The 22,997-nt window shown below is 36.9% G+C and overlaps 1 protein-coding gene across 1 annotated transcript; it reads left to right on the forward strand.

Annotated features, from left to right (window-relative positions):
* Positions 1–561: 561 nt before the first annotated feature.
* elovl6 (ELOVL fatty acid elongase 6) lies at positions 562–21,058 on the forward strand. The gene is made up of 4 exons (XM_028459157.1): positions 562–887; positions 16,177–16,308; positions 18,215–18,366; positions 19,477–21,058. Exons 1-4 carry the CDS (start codon positions 805–807, stop codon positions 19,917–19,919), a joined length of 810 nt encoding a protein of 269 aa, XP_028314958.1. The 5' UTR covers positions 562–804; the 3' UTR covers positions 19,920–21,058.
* Positions 21,059–22,997: the final 1,939 nt, after the last annotated feature.

Genomic DNA, 22,997 nt, shown 5'->3' on the forward strand with positions numbered 1-22,997 from the left:
TTTTTTTGTATACCCATCCTGTACAAGGTCACAGGAACTTTATTTCATTTTATGTACAAATTGACAATTATATATATATATATATATGTAAAAGCAAAAAAAAATAATTGTATCGCGCATTTCATATACAAAGCAACTCAAGGTGCTTTACATGATAAAAAAGTGACAAAGAAAGCACAAAGAAAGAACATCAAAATCATTCGCAAAAACAATTTAACAAATTACATAAACAAGAACATGATTTAAAAAAAATCCTTCTCAGTCATACACAGTAGAGAAAAAAAGTGCATTTACTGTATTATAATACATTTATACAATTGATTTGCTTTTGTAACCGCCCCAATTTATATAAAATTATATTGTGAGCGGCTTTAGGACCTGGAGGCCACCCTCCTTAGGAGAGTGTGTCGGCTTGACCAGTAACGTTGCCAAATAAGGACATTTCCCGTAATTTATGTTTTTTTTTTTTTTCTTTTACATCCAGTTTGTGGGTGAAAATCCAATGACAGTCTAACGTATTTCTTACATTTCTGTGGCGGTAATCTATTGAAAACTCCAGTCACAGAGGTTTCCTGACGGAGAGTTGTTTGCAGTATCTGGCAACCCCGGCAGACTGGGAAAAAGACACCGCCGTCGCCGAGCTGCCTCGCGCACACATACGCCAGGTCCCTGAGAGCGGCGCGAGCAATGCAAAGAGTGCAGGGCCGCGAGGACTGAAGACGGAGAGGTGCGCGTGGGCTGAGCGGTTTACATTGAGCAAAAGAAGAAGAAAAAAGCGGAGAAGAAGAAGAAGAAGGCAGCAGTATGTCGGTGTTGGCTCTGCAGGAATATGAGTTCGAGAGGCAGTTCAACGAGGACGAAGCCATCCGATGGATGCAGGAGAACTGGTGAGACATCACTGCTAATCCTGCCTCAATCACCGTGATTAAAACTCACTATATATATGCGATATTCTCATTAAAATAATACAATAATGGATTAAAGGAAGATTAATCACACAGGCCTCTAGTCTGACCGCGTGCCCCGCATCTGTTGAACGGTGCATCTTTATGTCTGAGCACGAGGTGGCATTCGTCCTTGACTTTCACCGGTTTGGTTTTGTCCTCAGACATCAACACTGAGATGATAAAGGTCGGACAAAGCACAGATTCCAGCTGCTGTCGCCCCATTATTTACTCTCTGTGTATTGAGCCAAGCCTGGTGATGATGCTCATCATTTTAATAAAACCAACCGCCTTGGAAGTGTCTCCTAGGGCTGGGCGATATGGACCAACATTCAAATTCACATCTCTATATGTTTTCCTCAAAATGGCGATATACGATATAAATCCCAATATTATTAACTCTGTAAAGTCTTGTCGCAAAGACAATTCTGATGCAAAACGCTACACAGGCACATTTATTAATTAACAACTGCACAATATGTGCCAGTTTTGCCTATTTCTCTTATAAGGGACAGCACGTGTGAGTGAGTTTTGTAGTGTGGCTTGTTTAGGGGGAAGGTCATGGTGAGGACACCCTTAAAAATCCACCAAACTGTGATTTTCATGCTGTTATGAGAAGTAGTGAAAGCAGACTCCTCAAACAAGTATTTTAATGTAAAATACGCAATACCACATGAACATATCGATATAGACGATATTGTCATTTTCTATATTGCTATAATAGAAAACTTGATACATCTTGATTCTCGATATACTGCCCAGGTTAGTGTCTCCTTAAAATGAGGGATTCTTAAAGATGCACAATGGCAAGGTGCTTAAATTCCTTCTTTTTTTATATTCTGGATTTTCTACATTGCAAAGTCTAACTACCGGTAGTGTGAGTTTCAGAAGTTTTGGTGATAATTCAAGACGATGCGTTGAAGCAACCCCCTTCATAGTAGGGCTGTACATTGCCATGAGTTTGTCAATATGATGCAATTCACGATTTGCATGTCAAAATACGATATCTTAAGGCTGAACGATTAACCTTAATCGCATCGATATTAAGGTTTTCGCTACCGTGATTACGTAACCTCAGACGCTGAGGTGTTTTTGTCTTTATCATTTGAGTGATGTATATGTTCACCAATCAGAACCTCCTTCCTGAGCTGCTGGCCAATCAGAGATGGTTACAGGACACAAGCTTGTATGCGCTGCAGCGAGTCTCAGTTACCCCTCAGCGCTAACAACAGCTACACTTGGGCCCTGTAAAATTCACATTAATGGAATCACATAATCGACCAATGAAAACGCAATCTACCGTTGAACGCGGAAATGAATAGAATGGGGTTGAAGCGAAGTTTCGGGGACTGCTTATTGTGGTGCACCGTCCACCTCACTCCCATCCTGGCCACTTCAGACACAGTCTAATTTGCACTAAAACACTGTCTAAACTGCCAGAAAACTACACATATCATCACTGACTCCTAAATCAGAGCCGACTAGTGCCCGTTTAACTTTAACGCGTCTATAAAGCTCCGCCTGTTTCTCATGTAGCGCTTTATCGCTCCGTGAAAACATGATCAGCTTTAATCAGCTTCACCTGCTCAGTTTTTAAACATCTCATAAGAGCTACAGAAGATCTGTGGATAAAGTTGTTTTATTGTTGTGGACGAGACCATCAGTTAGGATTGTAGAGTCTGAAACATAATGATAACTTCTGAAACTTTGTCCATTTATTTTTGTTTAATCATTACTGTCTGGAATTATGTCATCAGGATCATTTAAATAAGGTTGATCAAAACTTCATCAATAAACCTGCTCAGATTCAGTAAACCATTGATCCCTGAAGGGGAAGTGGGTGACATTAAAGCTGCTATCCGGATTTTCTGAGAAACGTCTCGATGTCCCGCCCCCAAACAGCTCCACTTCCTCCCAGTGCCTTTGCCACGCCTCTACTTTTCTGCACGCACATCGCGGAACATAACCAAGTCGCATCAGGCCACATTAATATAGGTCTATGGGTCAGGTAAGAGCCAAAATCATATTTACCTGTTTGCTGTTGTGACACGCTGCCTTGGGTCCGTGCACGTTCACTTTGATTGACAGTCTCAAAAACAGGAAGTCAATGCCTATTGGCTGGGTGCACTTGGTGATCGTTTCCATTTGTATAGGGGTCTATAGGACGAAGGAGGGACTTGTATACATTAATGTATATGAATGACCACATAGTAGAGAACATAGTAAAAGACTAGTTAGATATTTTTATGAATTTCAAAAGAATCATACATAAACAGATTTCTCAGAAACTCCATCTATCAGTATTAATGCTGCTCTCATACATACTGTATATGACATGAATAATTAAAAATGAGCAGAACAATCCATGTCAGTACAACTTATATATATCTTTTAATTGTGTCTTACTCATTATTTTAAGTTACATTTTGATTTTTAACATACATTTTTGTTTAATTATGGGTTTTTTATTTATTAGTATTTATTTAGTTTCGTCACTTGAGTTAAAAATACATTTTCTGAAAAAATGTATTATTTCTAAAAAAAAAAAATGGAATGTAGCAATAATTACAAATTAATTTAAAAAAAAATTAAAGTCACAAGTAGAAAGTAGCTCAATTAAAATAGTACTCAAAGTAAAAGTTACGAGTTACTTTCACCTCATCCTTACGACAGAGCTGCTGGGAAGTGATATTCGAATGTGAACTGACCATATAAGGTTTTTTATATATTTTAATCGTACACATGTAAATATGACAGTTTTGTGGTGTTTTTAATTGTAAATTAAAACAAAAAAACTGATAAACACATTGACAACCAAAAACCAAACAGAAAATAAAACAAAAACCAAAATAAATTGGAATTCACTCAACATACATTTCCAATTCTTTTTAAATAGCAGGGTTCCAACCTTTTAAATAGTACACAAACTGCCGTAAGATATGGCGAACGAATGGAGACGTGTTTCACGCTTGCGTTGAAAGGATCCGAAAGGACCAGGCCTGCAAAAGGAAAAAAATATCTGTTTTGGCGTTGTGCATTACGTTTAATCTGGTTGGTCCAATTTGACATGATGCTTATATGTTGTCTGGTCATTTCATTTTTTGTAGTTTCACAATGTCCGTTGATCATTTTAATACTAAAAATACCAAATATGCTCACTAACGGTTGGGTGTAGATTATTTGAAAACGTACTTAAGTACAAGTAAAATGACTGATTTAGAAATTTAGTCAAAAAAGTACAAGTATCCATAAAAGCAGCTCAATTACAGTAAAATGAGTAGTACTTGTAATCTGTTACTTTCACCTCTGGTTAAACGAAGTGTGTTTACACTAAGTAGCTGAATGGTGGAAAGTGTGTCAGTGTTTACTCATGGTGTGGGTGTGATTGCCACTGCGCTCATAGTAGCATTAACCTCAACACATAGTAGACGAACCATCAAGTGCTTCCTGGTCGTGTGCGGCGATGCTTTGTTTTCTCATGTAGGCCATGACATGAGCAGGTTCAGCTCATGGCGCTTTGCTTTTGTCCAATTCCACATCTGCTTAACCAATAAATGGTTTCAAGCAAAACAAAACTAGTCGAGTGTAAAGTTAGGTCAAGCTTGTGGCACAATCATAATAACGTGAATGAAGCGTAAAGTAAATAGCATTTTTTTTTCTGTGTAATTTTCTAACAACACTTGCAACAATACACTTTTTCACATAATGCCTCGCCATGTGGCTCGTAGCCACTGGCTACTAACTATTTCCCCTGTTAATCAGCCATTATTCAGCTATGTGTATGTTCTTTACATGCTGTAATTTACACTAGCAATCACTGAAAGCGGATGCTTTCGGCTCAGGTGCTGTAGCATTAAGGAAGTGTCGTTATGGAAAGCTAATTCTGTCTTGCAGTACACGCATTGTACTGTGTTTTGCATCCGATTTAGTTTATAATGGTCCCACACTTCAGTTTACGTCGTTTTCTTTGCTCTCTCTGTTGCTCGCCTTTGTCTCCATTTTGCATTCCGCACTTTGCACGGTTGTGACATCATCAAAAGCGGACGTAGCTTAAACAAAGCATCGAGTCTGAGAATTTTGCCTCGAGGCATTTTAGTAATCAAATTACTGGAATAACTCGAAGAATCGTTTCAGCCCTAGTTATAATTACGTTTTTAATTACCCATGTTCAATTATGATTACAGTGAACATGACTTTTTTTTAAAATTACAATTAATTTACAACTATTTTTTATCCTCTGAAAGTCAATTACAAAAAAATAGTGGCATGTCCTGAAGAAAATGCAAGTAAGGATGCAGGTGCTCGCCCGTGTGGCACTGCAATAGTTAGCATTAGCCTAGCGTTAGTATTAGCCTTGCATTAGCCTTAGGGCGACCGTGGCTCAGGTGGTAGAGGGTCGTCTTCTGATCGAGAGGTTGGGGGTTCGATCCCAGTACCTGACTATGTGTTGAAGTGTCCTTGGGCAAGACACTGAACCCTAAGTTGCTCCCAGTGGTCGACTAGCGCCTTGCATGGCAGTCTGTCCCACTGGTGTGTGAATGTGAGAGTGATTGGGTGAATGAGCTGATGTGTAAAGCGCTTTGGGACTGCTTCAGTGTGGTGATAAAGCGCTATATAAATCAAGTCCATTTACCATTAGCTGAGCGTTGGCCAAGCATTAGCATTAACCTACCGTTAGCATTATTATTAGCCTTGCATTAGCCTAGCGTTGGCCTAGCATTAACCTGCTGTTCGCATTATTATTAGCCTAGCGTTAACAATAGCTTAGCAATAGCATTAACCTTGCATTTGCATTAACTTAGCATTAGCCTAACATTGGCAATAGCCTAGCAATAGCATTAACCTAGCATTAGCACTAACCTAGCCTCCTGCATCCTCACAAATTACATTCTCAATTACTAAAGTTCAATTACAATCAATCACAATTTGTTAGTTTTCTGTTAGCAGCTCTTATGATAATAAAACACTAAAAAAATACATATATATATATATATATATCATATATTCTCTTTCTTATCTATTGGTTACCTTGTTAGGCTTCCTGATCAATGAAAATATAGGTATTCATTTTTTTGTGTGGACATCTGAGCCTTTATTGTGTCAGTATACCCATCTATTTAATTTTTTTAAAATGGTAAAATGTGGCAAAGCTTGATATGAAACATACTTTAATAATTCACTCCTTATGTCTAGAACTGATCATAGAACTGTAACATGGTTCCCCAGTTTATAATTGACATTTGTTAGTTATAATTGACCCCAACCCTGGCGTGAATTAAACATCTCAAAGTTAACGTTAATAATTGTTTTTTTTGTTGTGTGTGTGCCAATCTTTATTCTTTGAAGATATCCTATATCATAGAAGTTTGTTTTATTTTAATCTGTTGGAGGAGAGGTGACTCACATTTAGAGGACGGTTTGTCTGACAGTTTGAGTTCCTGGAGTACATCTTTGGATTGATATCCAGTTATTCAAATGAAGTGTAGCCGATGAGAAGCAATGGTGCAGGAGCTGTCCATACCCTGGTACTGACAGTCCACCAATCACATTCATCTTCTGATGTCTGCTGACTGAGCAGCAGCGAATCACGTGGCAGTGGGTCTGCATCACCCTCCCTCCCTCTACCACTCCTGAATCGGGGGGGAGTGCACACTGCACACATGGCTCAGAGCGAGCAGCAACCACAACCGGCTGAGAGTTGATTCATTTCTGATCAAATGTGACGTGTTTTCATGGCTTTAGGGTTGGATTTAAGGAGTCAGATTGAGGGCATGTGGTGGAGAAAACACACATTTTCAACACAGAGACTCACAGTGTTTGTTGTTTGCCATTCAGCCACACACTAATGCCACTTTTTGTCTCATGGTGTGGATAAAGCCACATCCTACAAACCTCTGAGGGTCCAAAATGACAACAAATCTTTAATTTGGTATTTTTGGTCCTGCTTTTGAATGTAAAGCATGTTTCAAGTGATAAAAAGTGTAATTGACTGCACCAAAGGCCTGAAAGACAAACTTTATTTATTCCTTATTTTATTTATTGTCAACCTCTTATTTTTAGTGATTGATCCTATCTTTCTTTTAAGTGTTAATTTTTTCCATTTTAAATATTAAAAAAAGAAGAAAAAAAAAGAACTTTCTCTATTCTAAAGGCCCAATAAAATCCTTTTTTTCCTTCAAAATTCCATTTAATTTCCCCCCCCAATATCGCCAAAATAGAAAATTCAATATCTTGATAAATTGCCCAGGCCTATGCATTAATTGAAAAAGCTGAATAAATTAGCAAGTTTATGATTTTTTTTCTTTTAACTGTAAGTGACAATGGGGTCAGAACTTTTTTTCATGGGTGTTCCAGTCATCACTGGTCAGTATCTATTAAATCCATTGATGGAAGTATAAGTGGTGAACCAAGCACAGGATAATGCACCTCCATGGCGCCACAGTGATTGATGGCCATGGATAATTTATGCTCGTGTGTATATCAAAGTGATGCCCATGGCTCCATGTGTTCAGATTAGTCACAACGTTATTGCTGGTTCTGATCAGAATATACCCTGCTTAGTAGTTGTTGTTTTTCCCTCTCTAATAGTAACAGTTTTGGATGTTTTTAGGATTAGTACGATTAAGAACACACAGTGCTCGTACGTAACTGCCACATGCCTGAGGTTTGAACCTTTGTCTTTTCTTCTTAGAGGTGGCATTGGTAACCTCCATGACACCCAATGACAACATGCTTAGAAAACCTCTTGACCTGAACATGTACACCTTCAAACACATTAGCGTCTACACACTAAACACAACAATAACAGATAAACACCAACACGGTTATTTCTAGAATTCATATCCACAACATTGTTTTCCTTTACTTTACACATCTTACTTTGAGTCATTTAGTGTCAAAATCTTTGCACAATTTTTCTGGAAAATATTTCAAAGTAATTATTTCAATGACTGTCATTTTTTTTTACACACTTGATGTTATTTCTAAAATATCCTGACTGACTAAGATGAAATATCTTTTATGTAGGGCTGTAGTCGACACGTGCACACGTAGCAATTAGTCGACCTAAAAAAAATAAATAAAATGATTTAAAAAAAGGTGCTGTGCTGCAGCTGTCAGTGCACTGTGCTCTGATCGGAGCAGAGGGGCATGCAGTATGTGGTTACTTAAATAAAAAAAAAAAGAATTTAAGAACTTAACAGAATCAGAAACAGAATTTGTTTTAGAAGCAAAAGTTAAACTTTTTTTTTTTATTGAATTTGACAATTTGATAAACATACCACTTGTGTTTGGATTTATATATATATATATATATATATATATATATATATATATATACTGTATGTATATATATATATATATATATATTTGTACTTGAATTACAGTTAGTCACCATTTATTTGTTCTCACAAGTTAAATAAAAAGTAAAATAAATAGTATTTCATATCATTATGTACTGGTAAAGTTGAATTTTGTAGTTATTGCTATCGCGAAATATACCGAATTTTTTAGTATCGGGATGCATCGTATCATCTGATTCATGGCAATGCACATACCTATTTGTAAGTGTATATTTATTTAGGGTGTGCGTGCGTGTGACAGATATGTTTTAAGCTCCAGATATTTTAATGCACTTAACAAGCTGAGATTCATATTTACCAGTTTTACTACTCGGATCAACCTGTCTTCATCAAATTGTCAATGATCAGTCCTGATTCTGTAGCCTTAAATGTTTTTTTTTGGTGTTTTTTCTTTAATGTATTTTGACACCTTACATTTAGTTGAGTATTAGTTTAGGACAAGTTGAATCTTTTTCCAATCTACTGCTATTACTTATTGCGTTAACGCTCATTTTTTCTTGTCGGGTAATACTGTGATTATTTGCGTACAAACTGGGGTGCATCATGTTTTCATAAACACAGTTTAATATAATATAAACACACACTCAGCATTTGGCAGTAGCTCTCTCACTGGCTTTGCCGACTCATCCTTGGACTGTAAACCATGGATTACGTAACGGGGGAAATCTCCTGGACCGGCTAATACAGATCCACGTTCCAGAAAAGGTTATCCCACAGCTTTATAGAAAGCTGCCGTTGGGGGGAAGGGAAGATCAATGAGATGCTAGACACTAATGTTACATTATTAGCTCACATTATAATTCAATTTATTCATAAAACACTATTAAAAACAACACAGTTGACCATGTATAAACATAATAGACATTAGGCTGAAAAAGTGTTGCTTAATACCCCATGTTATTATGTTGCTTTATTGTCCTAGATTGATTAGTGTCTCTCTGTCAAATGGTGACAAATACAAAGAAGCCTGTCAAAGAAAAACTTAGTCAACAATGTTCTAATGCAGTTCCTAGAGCAGGTTTCTCAAATGGGGGTGCGTGTACCCCTCGGTGTATGCGATGGCACTACAGGGGGTACTCGAGAGAGGGTGAAAAATTAACATTAAAAATATGAGATTTTATGTTTGTTTTTAATTAAAAATTATAATCATACTATATAATACCAGCAACTCACCAAACGACAACAAAAACACACAAAATAAGAGGGAAATACACTGAATCATATCAAGAACAGACAAAAGCACAACAAAATACACAAAATGACACCAAAAACGCACGCACTAATTGAGAAAAATACATACTATTACCAGCAACACACAAAACGACAACAAAGACACACGAAATGGGAGAAAAATAAACAAGATTGTGACAAAATACAAACAAAAAAAACAGAAACATACAAAACGACATAAGAGACAACCAAACAACACCAAAAACACACAAAATAAGAGAAGAATATACTGATTAATAAAAAGAACAGACAAACAACAAAACACACAAAGTGACACCAATAACACACTAAATAATGATAAAAGTACAACACATTAGGAGGCAGATGACTGGAAATTATAAAAACTATAGAAATAAATCTAAGGCACTAAATATCATTTCATTTCACTTATTTACAAAACAAGATTTTTTAAAATGTGTGCTATCACTCGTTCATTCCAGCATTATGCTGTAAAGTTGTTTTTTTTAGAATTCAGAGTAAAATGTTGGATTCAGGAATAAGATAAAGGGCCAAAAAGGTCCTAGAGGACAGATATTGAAGTGTAGTTTGTTGTTGTTATGCTAGAATGAGTTTTTTTTTTTTTTCCACTGTCTGATAATTGGTGTGTTTTGGCTGCAGAGACGAGCCAACACTGAAGATCTCACCCTGCGACAACAATCACACATGAGAGAGAAATATGCCAGAAATGCCCTGACTATTTAACAAGCAGCTTCTTTGTGCACAACACGAGTCATGTCAGTACAAATGTTGTCACGGTTTAGGTTTATTTAGCAACCGTTTCTCGTGCAATGACTATTTTGTCAGGATGGAAGCTGCTTTTCAGTGAATCTCTGATTCATGCTGAGCTTCCATGAAACTTCTGGTATTGTAGTGTTTCATTTTCTTGCTGCATCAGCTCACTTTGACGATCAGTCCAAACCTGCTGCATCAGGAAGTAGAGAGCAAGGTATTTTTATCCAAACTGTGAGAGTCTTTTTTTTTTTTTAACAGATAATGTGACATATTGTTGTCTACTCTCATCCATAAGTGATAGAGGCTGATTAAGGCTGCAATGAGTTTTGTAGTCGGCATAAGATTTTAGAGTTTCAATACATTCTTTAATCTTGTAAATTAATGACAAAACCCAGCCCATGGCCGCTTCCTGCTTTCTTTCTGCTGCAGTACCTTACATTGACCACTAGGCAGTGTCACCCTACTAGCTTTGTGCAAGTAAACAGCAAAGAAGAAGAATGGCGGAAAGAGGAAAACACTGAATAAACTTAACGTGACCTAAAGTTTCTAAAGCTTAAGAAGTTTTCACCAGTGAAAAGCTTTTAAGTGTAAACCCTGAAGTTTCACTGTCGATCATCAAAGCTGCTATTCGGAGTTACTGAGAAACGTCTCGATGTCCAGCCCTAAACAGCCACACTTCCTCCCCCGGCCTCTACCAATCTACCAGAAGCCACGCCTCTACTTTTCTGCACTCGCATCACAGAACATAACAAGGTCACATTAATATTAGTCTATGGGTCAAGTAAGAGCCAAAATCATATTTACCTGTTTGCTGTTGTGACTCATGGCCTTGTTTCCGTGCACAGTCCCGCATTCACTTTGATTGACAGTCTCAGAAACAGGAAGTCGAAGCCTGTTGGCTGGGTGCACTCAGCATTTGTATAGGGGTCTATAGGACGAAGGAGGGACTTATATACATTAATGTATATGAAATACCACCGGCAGTAGAACATAGTAAAGGCTAGTTTGGTATTTTTATGAATTTCAAAAGAATCATACATAAACATAGATTTCTCAGAAAATAACGGCGTTAGGTAACGGCGTTTTTTTTTTTCAGTAACGGTGTAATCTAACTAATTACTTTTTACGCCGTTACAATGCCGTTAACGTTACTGAACGTTAAATGCGGTGCATTGATTGAATAAACTGTTATTCAAAAGCACCCCTAGCTTCATACGCAGCTGTAGTGAGGAGGTGGGTTAAAAACAAGGTGAGCGATTATGATTGGCTAAGGCGGTGTCATGTTTCATGGTAGCCAATCAGAGCCAGTGTTTTTACACACGTGCTACACACACAACCACTACAGATTTGATGAAGTAGCAGAGATGGCGAGCGTGGAGCAGTCAGATGAAAAGTTGTTATTTTTAAGGTGACGATACAAACACTACTTTAAATTAATTGTGGTCAAAGGCAAGAACGTGCATGTGAAGTGTTCATTATATCCGGGAGTGAAGACTTTGTCGACATCCTTTGTAAGCAACTCAAATTTAATGAAGCATCTCACAATGACACGCATCTAAAAAATCTGAATTCTTTGACATAAAGCAACTTTTTTTTTTTTTTCAAATAGTTAGTTTTCTTTGTAATGAGTTACTTTTATTATAGAGTAATTCAATTACTAACTCAGTTAACAAATTACTTTTCGAAAAAAGAATGGATGGATTAGTTGACTACAAAAATAATCATTAGTTGCAGCTCTACTGAACTCCCCCGACCAAGAACCGCAAGGCATTTTGGGGGATGTAGGCTAAGGAACGGCTTGAGCCTCTTGAACAGTTAATTCTTTTATTGAGGTTTTTTGAGTTTTTTCCGTTGGTTTTTTTGACTTCTTTTTAAATGTTAAAGATTAATATAAAATCAAATAATTATGATTTTTTTTCTCCTGGTGCTTATTTTAAATAGGTTAAAAAAACAACAAATAATTATCGATATCAACTGATATATCTATGCGAGCATCTCTCAAATTTCACTGTACCACCAAGTACCGTGACAATAAAAGACTATTCTATTCTATTCTATTCTATTCTATTCTATTCTATTCTATTCTATTCTATTCTAAACAGACGCCTCTGAAGAAGACTGGCAGTTGACAGTCGAAACATGTCAGGGGATCAAAGTACATTTCCTGAAAAACTTATTATTCAAAAAGAACTTGCTGGAATAATGACTAATTCAGGGTTTTTGGTTCACGCAATAGAAAGGGCATTTTGGGTGGATCTGGATCTTATTAATTTCTTTGATTTTAACCAATCACTAATGAGCAAGTCGGCTGACCAATAAAATAATGGATTGAAAACAGGATTCTTCTGTTCTTATGGCTTATAAAGATTTTATCTCTTCACCTCCCTGTAGCTTGTCTGCATTTTGCAGAATTTCCCTCTGAAGGGCATTAAATAAAAGTCTTATTTTGGTCCCATGTGCTAAAAATGACAAATGAAACCCTGGAACGTCCACATAGAGCCGTGCTACAGGCTTTTAATCACATGTGTAACCTTTGACACAACGACAGCTTCTGAGAATATTTGTCCTCTGCAAACGCCCAACCTTGGCATTTCTTGGAGAAGAGATGATGTCATCCTCCAACCTAACCCCTTTGTGAATGATTCAGGTTTTTTTTTTTTCTCTCACTTTGACAGGACTGTAATGTTCTTTGTTCAGCTGGAAGTCGCCCGAATCACAAAAACAGTGCACTGACACAATGACATCCCTTATGGAGAATGGTTTCTAAAGCTGTCACACACACTTTAACTGGTTTCTGCCCATGTTTGAACTGCCTGATGATAATCCCTAGAAGATGATTATAGTTTAAAAAGATGGTTTATATGATTATATATATTCTGCCCTGAAGATGATTACAGGCATGATGTCATCACAACCACTGAAAACATGCACCCAATTAGGGATGGGAGATACAGACTTAAAAAATGTGTCCTGATAATTCCTGGTATTTATCACGATGACGATAAAAAATACGGAAAATAAAAGCAAATAAATGAATTAAACATTCCCTAACTTAGAGTGTAAACGGGTTCCTTACAAACACAAATGAAATGAAATACATCAACACTAGAATATGTTTCAGTAATAGCATTTACACATTAAAATAAGCTACAATAGCTGCTAAGCTGATATTTTAGGGAATATACAGTATTTGTGCATGTGGGTCACTCTATTAGTGTTACTGTATGTAATTCATTCATTTCCTCATTTATAATGCAATTGCTTTCTAAAAAAAATTAATACAAACCACTGCTGCTGAATCCTGTTTATTTTTCATTTTTTATCTGATAATGATATACAGTATAGGAATGTGAGATATTTTATCGTTTGATTTATCGTCAAAAACATTCTCACCGGTAGGAATTTGTCATCCCATGATATAAACGATAAATTCCCATGTCGGAAATTAGTGAGTGCCATGAGCCATTTGTCCCTTAAATTAGCCAAGAATGCCCCAAAAAAAACGCCAAAACTGCCTCGTTTGTTGTCAACAACTTATTCTCTGGAGCGGAACGTTGTTTACGGAAGCTCTGCACGGTGTGCACTGCCACCGCCCCCCGCACACACCGCCGTCTGTGCGTGTGTGTGTGTGTGTGTGTGTGAGGGTCGGGGGCGGAGCTCCCGTGAGCAGCGCTTCGCTCCAGACAATAATAAGTTGTTGACAAAAAACTTGTGGGCCCTTTTGGGCCATGGAACAAGGTTTTTGGGGGATTCTTGGCTAGATTGAGGCTAAATGGCCCGTGGCCTTCACTAATGTCTGACACTGTGCACAGTTAAATACGTCATCGATGGGAATTTGTCGTTTCTATCGTAGGATGACATATTCTTACCGGTGAGAATGTTTTTGACGATATATCGTAAATGATAACTTATCACACATTCTTACACCCAATGCAGTATTTCTATCTTATTTTTGTGTGATTAGGACCATCTGGAGGTCAAAATCAAGGCAGACATAAACTGCCTTTATATTTACACAGTCTATTGATTTCATGTTTTTTGTTGAGTTTATTTCCTACTTAAAGCCACGTACTGACTCACAGTTCTTGAGTCATCATTAACCTCGGGTTGAAACTGTGTCCCAATTTCAGTTTTTTTTTTTTTTTTTCCGGTTGCACGGGTTGCTCACTGTAAAACACGTTTGGCATCTAAAGAATGTGGTTTGTGATGTTGTCGTTTTAAAGTCAGCCCTGAGCTTTATAACTCAGTCGGAAAAGTTGTTGGCGATGTTTATTAACCATGAAGTGATATTAGCTAGTTGGTATTAAGTGTGTGTCTTGGTGGTAACGTACCATCATGCCTCTGTCTCCATGCTTTGACAAAATAGGTTTGTTCACTGTAGTCAGAATCAACTGGAAAGAAGGAAAACCAGACGAATGTGTGACAATGACACACCTTAGTTTGAATCAGTATCTGTTGAGTATCGCTACACAGCTTTAACCTGAATTCAATCCTCAGGAATTCAGGGAATCAAGTCATTTTTCTGTGTTTGAGTGTTTATTTTTTACTGAGTTTTTAAAACAAATAGCTGTACTTTCTACATTTTAAAAATGAGCTCTTTACTTTTACTTTTACAAAATGCACAATTTTGGTAGTTTGAGCTTTTTTTCTGTCAGGCAGTTCCCTTAGTTTAATGGTTAACATTTCCAAGTTTTTCAAAATGTTAAACTCTGGGTTTAATTGAGCATTTGCAATTTTTTTTTCTTGACACATTTTATTTACAAACCATATTTACTATGAGTGCTAAATTCTCCAGATGTTCAAAGGTAACAGATTTAAGTTGTTTCCCTGTACCAGTATTCTACAAGTTCCTAAAAAAAATAAAAGATATGGAATTTGTTGGTTTAAAAACCCTGTCTTATTATTGAAGGGACATTTGTTTTACTTTTTACTTTTTAACTTAAGTACATTTAGTAGCATGCACTTTTTTACTTTTACTCAAGTCAGGGAGCAACTTCAATCCTTTTACCAGAGTAATTTTTTATTCAAGTATCGATACATTTACTGCAGTACTGAAGACGAATACTTTTGCCATCTCTGGTTCTGTTAGAGCAAACCTGCTGTTGTTAATCTGTCCAATGAGAAGGAATTGATTTAATAAAATAAACAAAAACACTTTTCAGGTAGTTCTTTTAAGGTAGTATTTCATTCTGCACAACTGCTCTACTTCTACGCAGCATGGAGAACTTATCACTATATTATTCTGGCTCTCCTGGAACATTTACTAAGTAATGTTACTTGTGAAAAACTAATAAACAATAAATGATTATAAAACGCAGAGGCATGCTACAATATCATTTTTTCTTACATTTCCATATGCAGTTATGGGCCAATGAAAGTTTTTTGTCGGATTTCAAGAGACCCAGTAACCAATGCATATATGTGAATAATCATTAATGATGTGAACAGTCTATGTTCATAGCTCAAAACTGATCATATTACAGGGAACTGAGGCATATGTAAAGTTGTTTACTGAACGCTCAAACATGATCCAGACACAAACTTTTTCCCAATTTTGAGGGGCTTGCACGTCCACCAGATAGGATGTATAGCAAATATTTCTGTATATTCTGAGAGAGTAGGTGGAGCTGTATTACTGTACCAAATTTCAGTTTCCTATGTAATTTAGTTCCTGAGATATTGGAAGCTGAAAATGGAAGAACGCACAAAAAGCAACACACATCCTCACTAAGTTGTTCATACCTCAAAAATAATTATTTGGATCACAGGGTGGGATGTCCTAAAACGTGTTGAAATGACAGAATGAGCCTGGACGTACGGCATCATGGATATAAATGATGCATTTTACATTCAGTCATGTACATTGTGTATTATTTTACATTTTTCAAACCTTTTTTTGCTGTTTGTAGGAAGAAGTCCTTCCTGTTCTCTGCGCTGTACGCCGCCTGTATCCTTGGAGGTCGTCATGTCATGAAACAGAGGGAGAAGTTTGAGTTGAGGAAACCATTGGTGCTGTGGTCTCTCACTCTTGCTGCGTTCAGGTAAATATAAACACTCATTATTGTCGTTAAACTTAAGCAAAACAAAATGTATGTTGTTCACAAATCAAAAATATCCTGATAGTGTTAATTTAACTTTAAATGGAATAACTAATGAGAGTGTGTCAGAATTTAGGTTTTTAGGAGTTCTCATTGATGAAAAATTTAAGTGGAAGTCGCACATAGCTTACGTATGAAATAAAATTTGTAAAAACATTGCCGTTTTGAGTAAAGTAAAGTTCATGCTGAATTACAAGGCAATGAGAATTCTATATTGCTCCTTTATTTTGCCATATTTAATGTATTGTTTGGAGATATGGGGTAATTCTTATATTACTAATTTAACGCCCTTATTTCTTTTGCAAAATAGGGCTATAAGAATAATTAATGGAGTTGCTCCAAGAGAGCATACCACAGGACTGTTTCTGAGGTCAGGACTACTTAAACTGATGGACTTGGTTGCTTTACAAACTTTATTAGTTGTTCATAAAGCAAAACACTGTCTGTTACCGCATGGACTTCAAACCCTTTTTACTGTAAACAGTGAGACAAGCAGAAGAAATAGTGACTCAAAACAACCTTTTGCAGGAAATACCCTCAAAAAATGTGTCTCTCAGTATCTGGTGTGATACAATGGAACTCTCTAGAAAATGATCTAAAATGTTGTTCAAATATTCTTCAATTCAAATATAAGTATAAACAGCACATACTTGTATAAAGATGAATGTGAAAATTGTTAAATTTACAACAACTGTTGTTTTAGCAAAATAATTTATAATAATTGAGAAATAAAATTAAAAAAAATAATAAAAAAAAGTAAAAATTGTTAAAATCGAAAGTTGATTACATCTGTTCTGGGCTATTGTTATCTTTTGGCGTCGTTGAGGCCATCTAATTTGTAACGTTTTTGTTAAGAATGGGGTAGGAGTTCATAAGATTTTTTCTTCATCCTACTCCTGTTCTTCTTTTCATGGAATGTATTATTGTTGTATTTGCTGGATTGTTGTACCAATTTATGTTGCATTACCATGAAAAAAGAATAAATAAAATGAAATGAATTATTACAAACTCTGACCATTTTTTTTCCCCTCATTAATCTGTCACATCTTCTATCGTCGTCATCGCGAGCAGGAATCTGGAAAACACAAAGGCTGTTCATGAACACAGGGGTTCTCAATCCTGGGTTTGTGAGACACAGGGAGGGGGTCACCAGATGCCTTCAAGAAACTAAGAATTTTTTTTTAACAATTTGAGCCAATTTTCGCTTATTTTCATCCTTTTATCTGCAACTTGCACAACTTGCCATATCTTTTAATCTATTTTCATCACTTTTTCTTGCCACATTTTTGATCCTTTTAATGCTTTTTTGCTACATTACTCACATTTCTGCCACTTTTCCATCACATTTCAATGCCTTTTCTGCACATTTTTACCACTGTCAAAACATTTTTGAGACTTATAAACCCTTTCCACTTGTTTCCCCACCTAATCCCATTATTGTCACTTTGAGCCTCTTTTCACCCTATTTTATGTTTATTTTTGCCACTTTAACCACATTCATGATTTGTAATGCCCATTATTTGCCAGTTTAAACTAATTGGTGTGTACTTTTTAAATTCTATTACCCACAATTTGCAACTTTTAACCAATTTCTGTGCTTTTTAAAATCCCATTTCACCACCATTTCCACCATTATTGGTCACTTTTAACCCATTTTATTTCTGATTAAAACAAAGATTTACATCTTTAAGATGACTATATACTATGACGCAAATAATAATAATAAACTTTCTGGATAACTGTTAATATTATTCAGATAAATAAATAAATGTGGTTATCACACATTCATAGAACAATAGACCATCATTTTGCTGAATTTATGGATGTTTTTTTTTATTTTTGATTGCAGTATATTTGGTGCCATTCGCACTGGGAGCTACATGACGTACATGCTGATGACCAAAGGGCTCAAAGAGTCCGTTTGTGACCAGAGCTTCTATAACGGGCCTGTCAGCAAGTTCTGGGCCTACGCCTTTGTACTCAGCAAAGCCCCAGAGCTAGGTAAGTTACTGCTTTACCTGGACCTGCAAAATCATATAGTCATTGAATGCACATAAGAAGATCTTGTTTTGGCATTATTATGTTTGGTGACAGGATTGTACAGTTAGATTTACTGTTTACTGTGTTCATACGATAAATCTGACTAAATTAATGTAAAGCTGAGGATCAGTGACAATAGCCAGTGATCCTCAAACAGAGCTTCTGAACTTCCTTTTTCAATTTTGGTCCAGTGTTGTGTGGCCACCAAAGTAAACACACACACACACACAAAAAAAAAGGAAAATACACAAATGACTGAAAAGGAGTACAAAATCACAGAAAAATGCACTAAGGAACAACAAAAATAGACATTTACTCTAAAAACACTCAAAATGACTACAGATTTAAATGAAAAAATGCATAACAAAAACAAACAAAATGACAAGAAAAATACACAAAATAACCCCAGACACAAAATGATGGGAAAATACACAAGTGACAGAAAAAAGAATACAAAAACCACAGAAAAACTAACAAGAACAACAAAAATACACAAATTTACTGTAAAACACAAGATAATTAAAAATATACACTAAAATAACTCAAAAATGTCTAAGACGATAACGAGAACAAACAAAAAAAACACCAAATTTACACAAGAATGTCTTTGAAAAACACAGAATGACAACAAAAATACACAACATGACTCCAAAAAACCCACAAAAACAAGAAAACCAAACTAAACCCCTTGTCCTTTCCTGTGTTAATGCTCAGACTGGTTGTTATTCTAAACACTGATAACGTGGCCCTGACATCTGACAATCACATTTTTGTTTCTTCCACTGTGATAAAAGTTGCCCATCTTTGCCCTACATAGATTTCATCATTGGCTGTTAAACATCCTGCCAAACGTACATTCAGCCACTTGTTTTATGAGGACAAATATCATGGAAATGCGTGATATTGTCCCACAACATGTAGGTGAGTGTTTAGTCTATGTCGTATAACTCTTTTGTTATCAACAGGGTCTTTCATTTTCAGAGATTTTGGGCGAGATTGGACATTTTTCTGTTCTGTTTCTCATCCTGTGTTGACTTCTGTTCCCCCGCCCATCCCCCTCCCCCCCTGTAGGTGACACTCTCTTCATCGTCCTGAGGAAACAGAAGCTGATCTTCCTCCACTGGTACCACCACATCACCGTGCTGCTCTACTCCTGGTACTCCTACAAGGACATGGTGGCCGGCGGAGGCTGGTTCATGACAATGAATTACCTGGTCCACGCCGTCATGTACTCTTACTACGCTTTGCGCGCGGCCGGCTTCAAAGTCTCCCGCAAGTTCGCCATGTTCATCACGCTGACGCAGATCACCCAGATGCTGATGGGCTGCGTGGTCAACTACCTGGTGTACTCGTGGATGCAGCAGGGCCAAGAGTGTCCGTCCCACGTGCAGAACATCGTGTGGTCCTCCCTCATGTACCTCAGCTACTTTGTGCTCTTCGTGCAGTTCTTCATCGAAGCCTACATTGGAAAGACCAAACTAGCAGCTCAGGCCGTCGCCAAGAAGAGCGAGTAAAAGCTCGGACGCCACACGCGTGAAAAGAAGGGAGACTTTAGACGAAAAAAGGGAGAGATTTGTGGACGAATAGCGACCAGAGGGGGGGCCTGAGTGAGTGATGACGAGCAAAGAGAGAATGCCTGAGTGAGAGAAAGGAGGTGGATGTCGTGGAGTGGTTGGTGACTGTGCGTAAACATGGCTACTAACATGCGGACCTTAAAATTGACCTCGTCGGATGCGAAGGTGTGGCGCTGCAATGTTTTAAAGCCATTGTGCGTAAAATATTTTAAAATTCCCCCATTCAATAGTTTGTTTTTTAAATTTAACATTATTAAATATTAATTCACCAAAATAAAACTACAATGTCACATAATTGAGTTTACTTAATGTTTTTCTTAAAGAAGGTACTTGTAATGAAGAATAAAATTGAGGGTAATGTGAGCCATCAGTATGTTTATATCTGTGTTTTTTTTAATTGAATGGAATACTTAAAGGTTGGTGAGTGTATGAAGGGTTAATGGCACTGTTTCATCTGTGTCTTACTTTGTAATTTGTGACATGTTTCTCAGGTTGTAGTTTCTCTTTCCTAATATGCACATCAAAACAGTTTTTTGGGGAGCTACATTTAACGTTTCACCCGTTTACAGTATGGCTGAATGCGAACAAATGGATGAATATTTGATAAGAGAGTGGAAAGATTGCCTGAGATGATTGTGCTGCTCTTTGCCATGATGGGTATTCCGGAGCTAGCAGACGGACTAACAAGCCCACTTTGTTTTCCAAACTCTTCTGGTTATGAAGGAGAACCCAAAGCGCTTGTTGTTGGAGAGTAAAGGCCAAATCCAAGGACATTCATATTTATGTTTATTAAAATAAATTAAGAAAGAAAGAAAACAACAGTGAAAATGACAAAATCTACTGTACTGAACATGTAGTGTGTGTCTTTAATGGTGTCTGTTGTGATCTTGTCTATTTGCACTGTACAAATGTCCAAAAATGTCCAGTTGTTGCTAAAAACCTAAATGTACGAACAAAGTGTGCAGAAAATACACCGTGTGTGTGTTTCTTATTTTGTCTTCTGAAGCGTTGTGGTGTCTGAGGCACTGCTCAAAATGTACGGTTGTTTTATAGGGGTTAATAAATAGATTTGAATCAAACTGATGTTTTTCGACATTTTGAATGACCCGCAAAGAAGAAAAAAAAAGTTACAGAACTGCAGCTTTTTCTTCCTAATACATATTCATTACAATATGTAGCCTGTTTATCAATATTAGGCTAAGATGTTCACTCCCCCACCCCCCAAGTATGCTGAATGAATTTTTAATGGGGACCACGCTGGCAAACCAGTGGTTCCCACTCAAAATCAAGCAATCTAAGATGGCCGCCATCCGTATTGCTAGTTTGGATCTTTTGTCGTAACTGTGATTCTATTTGACGTAGAAGTATTATCTCAGTGGCGAATTACAGGTAAGACCATGATGGGCTAGGAGTTAGATTCCCGCTCTATCGCAGTCATTTTCGTGTTTTGGGACAAGACACTTTACCCACATAGCCTAGTATGAATGTGGTGAGTGTTGGTGGTGTTTAATACAAAATAACTATAAAACGTATATATACATCAATATAGGCGATGATTGTAATTTTCTAAATCACCAAAATACAAATGTTGATATATTTCCCAGGCCTACTATATAAATTTCAATGCATTATAATTATTAGATATAGTATTTTAAGCCATTTCATCACAATCCTTGTCCCCAAAAACTTAAATTTTACCACAAAGATGTTTCTACGTCAAACAGAACCGAAGTTATGGTAAGATTGAAATTAGCAATATGGATGACGGACATGTTGGATATTGCTCCGAACATAAATTCACATTAATATAACTTTTTTTGACCACTGAGATATATGTCAAATAAAACCAAAATTATGACCAAATTTTCAAATTGGCCATCTTGGATTTCTCTAATTTGAGTGGAAACCATTGGTTTGCCAGTGTGGATCCCATTAAAAATGGATTCAGCCTTCTCAAAAGCCTCCATGTACAAATTTTCATGCATTCTTCCAATAGTGAACATCTTTTTGATATATCTGCCAGGTTAAAGCAAATCCTTTTCTCAAGTTATCATCTTATAACAGGATGTAACTTTTCTTTTTAAGCTTTGAAAATAGTTTTATTACATTTATTTGATTTCCAGCCAGTGCTGCTCATAATGGTTCATCTGTAAAATAAGAAACCTAGTAGCCAGTCATTAATTCTTACATGAGTAGGAGTGTCCTGATGCAAGTTTTTTTACTGACATTGCAACCTTGAGTGTAGTTGGATACAGATATTGATCCAACACAAATCATACATACTTTTATTACTTACAGTATGTTGTAGTGTGGATGCGAGAAAAGGCTTGCTTAAGTGATATTACTCAGAGAACAATAGTAACAGGTTTGTGGAAAACTGACCTATTTATTATTAACTAATGGGTTACATATATTTTAACCTTAAACATAAGAATATTCTACACTTAAAGAGAGAATGAGAGTTGTGTCTCAGATATGTGAAGGATGCATATTGTTTTGGGACGCATCATCAGTAGTGTTCCTTTGAATCAGACAGTGTTTTGGCCTTTTATACACTGGACACCCTCATCAAAGGTGGCCAACTACAGGGTAATCAAGCCTGAGCATGCATCCCATACTGTAAGTGTTTCCATTTTTCTCCTATCTGCATCTTAAAAAATATCCTTAATATATCCATTAGATCTCAAATAAAAGCTGATGTGATATACTGTGGCCATACCAGCCTGTCATTGCCCAATCGCGTTAGATCTCGGAACCTAAGCAGGTCTGTGCCTGGTTAGTAGTTGGTTGGGCCACAGTGGTGTACAGTTGTTCCAGTGATATCTGTCATTTTGACCATGGGCAAGACGCTTCTGAGGGGCCGATGGCCACTATGGCAGCCTCGCTTCCGTCAGCTGTGGCTACAGTAGTAGCTTACCACCACTAAGTGTGGAGTGAAAAAGTAATGCCTTATTTCTGTAAAGCGTCTTTGAGTGTCTATGATAAAGTGCTATATGAAATCCAATGTATTATTGGAAC

The sequence above is a fragment of the Gouania willdenowi genome, chromosome 10, assembly GCF_900634775.1.
Source record: "Gouania willdenowi chromosome 10, fGouWil2.1, whole genome shotgun sequence".
NCBI classification, from domain to species: Eukaryota; Metazoa; Chordata; class Actinopteri; order Blenniiformes; family Gobiesocidae; genus Gouania; species Gouania willdenowi.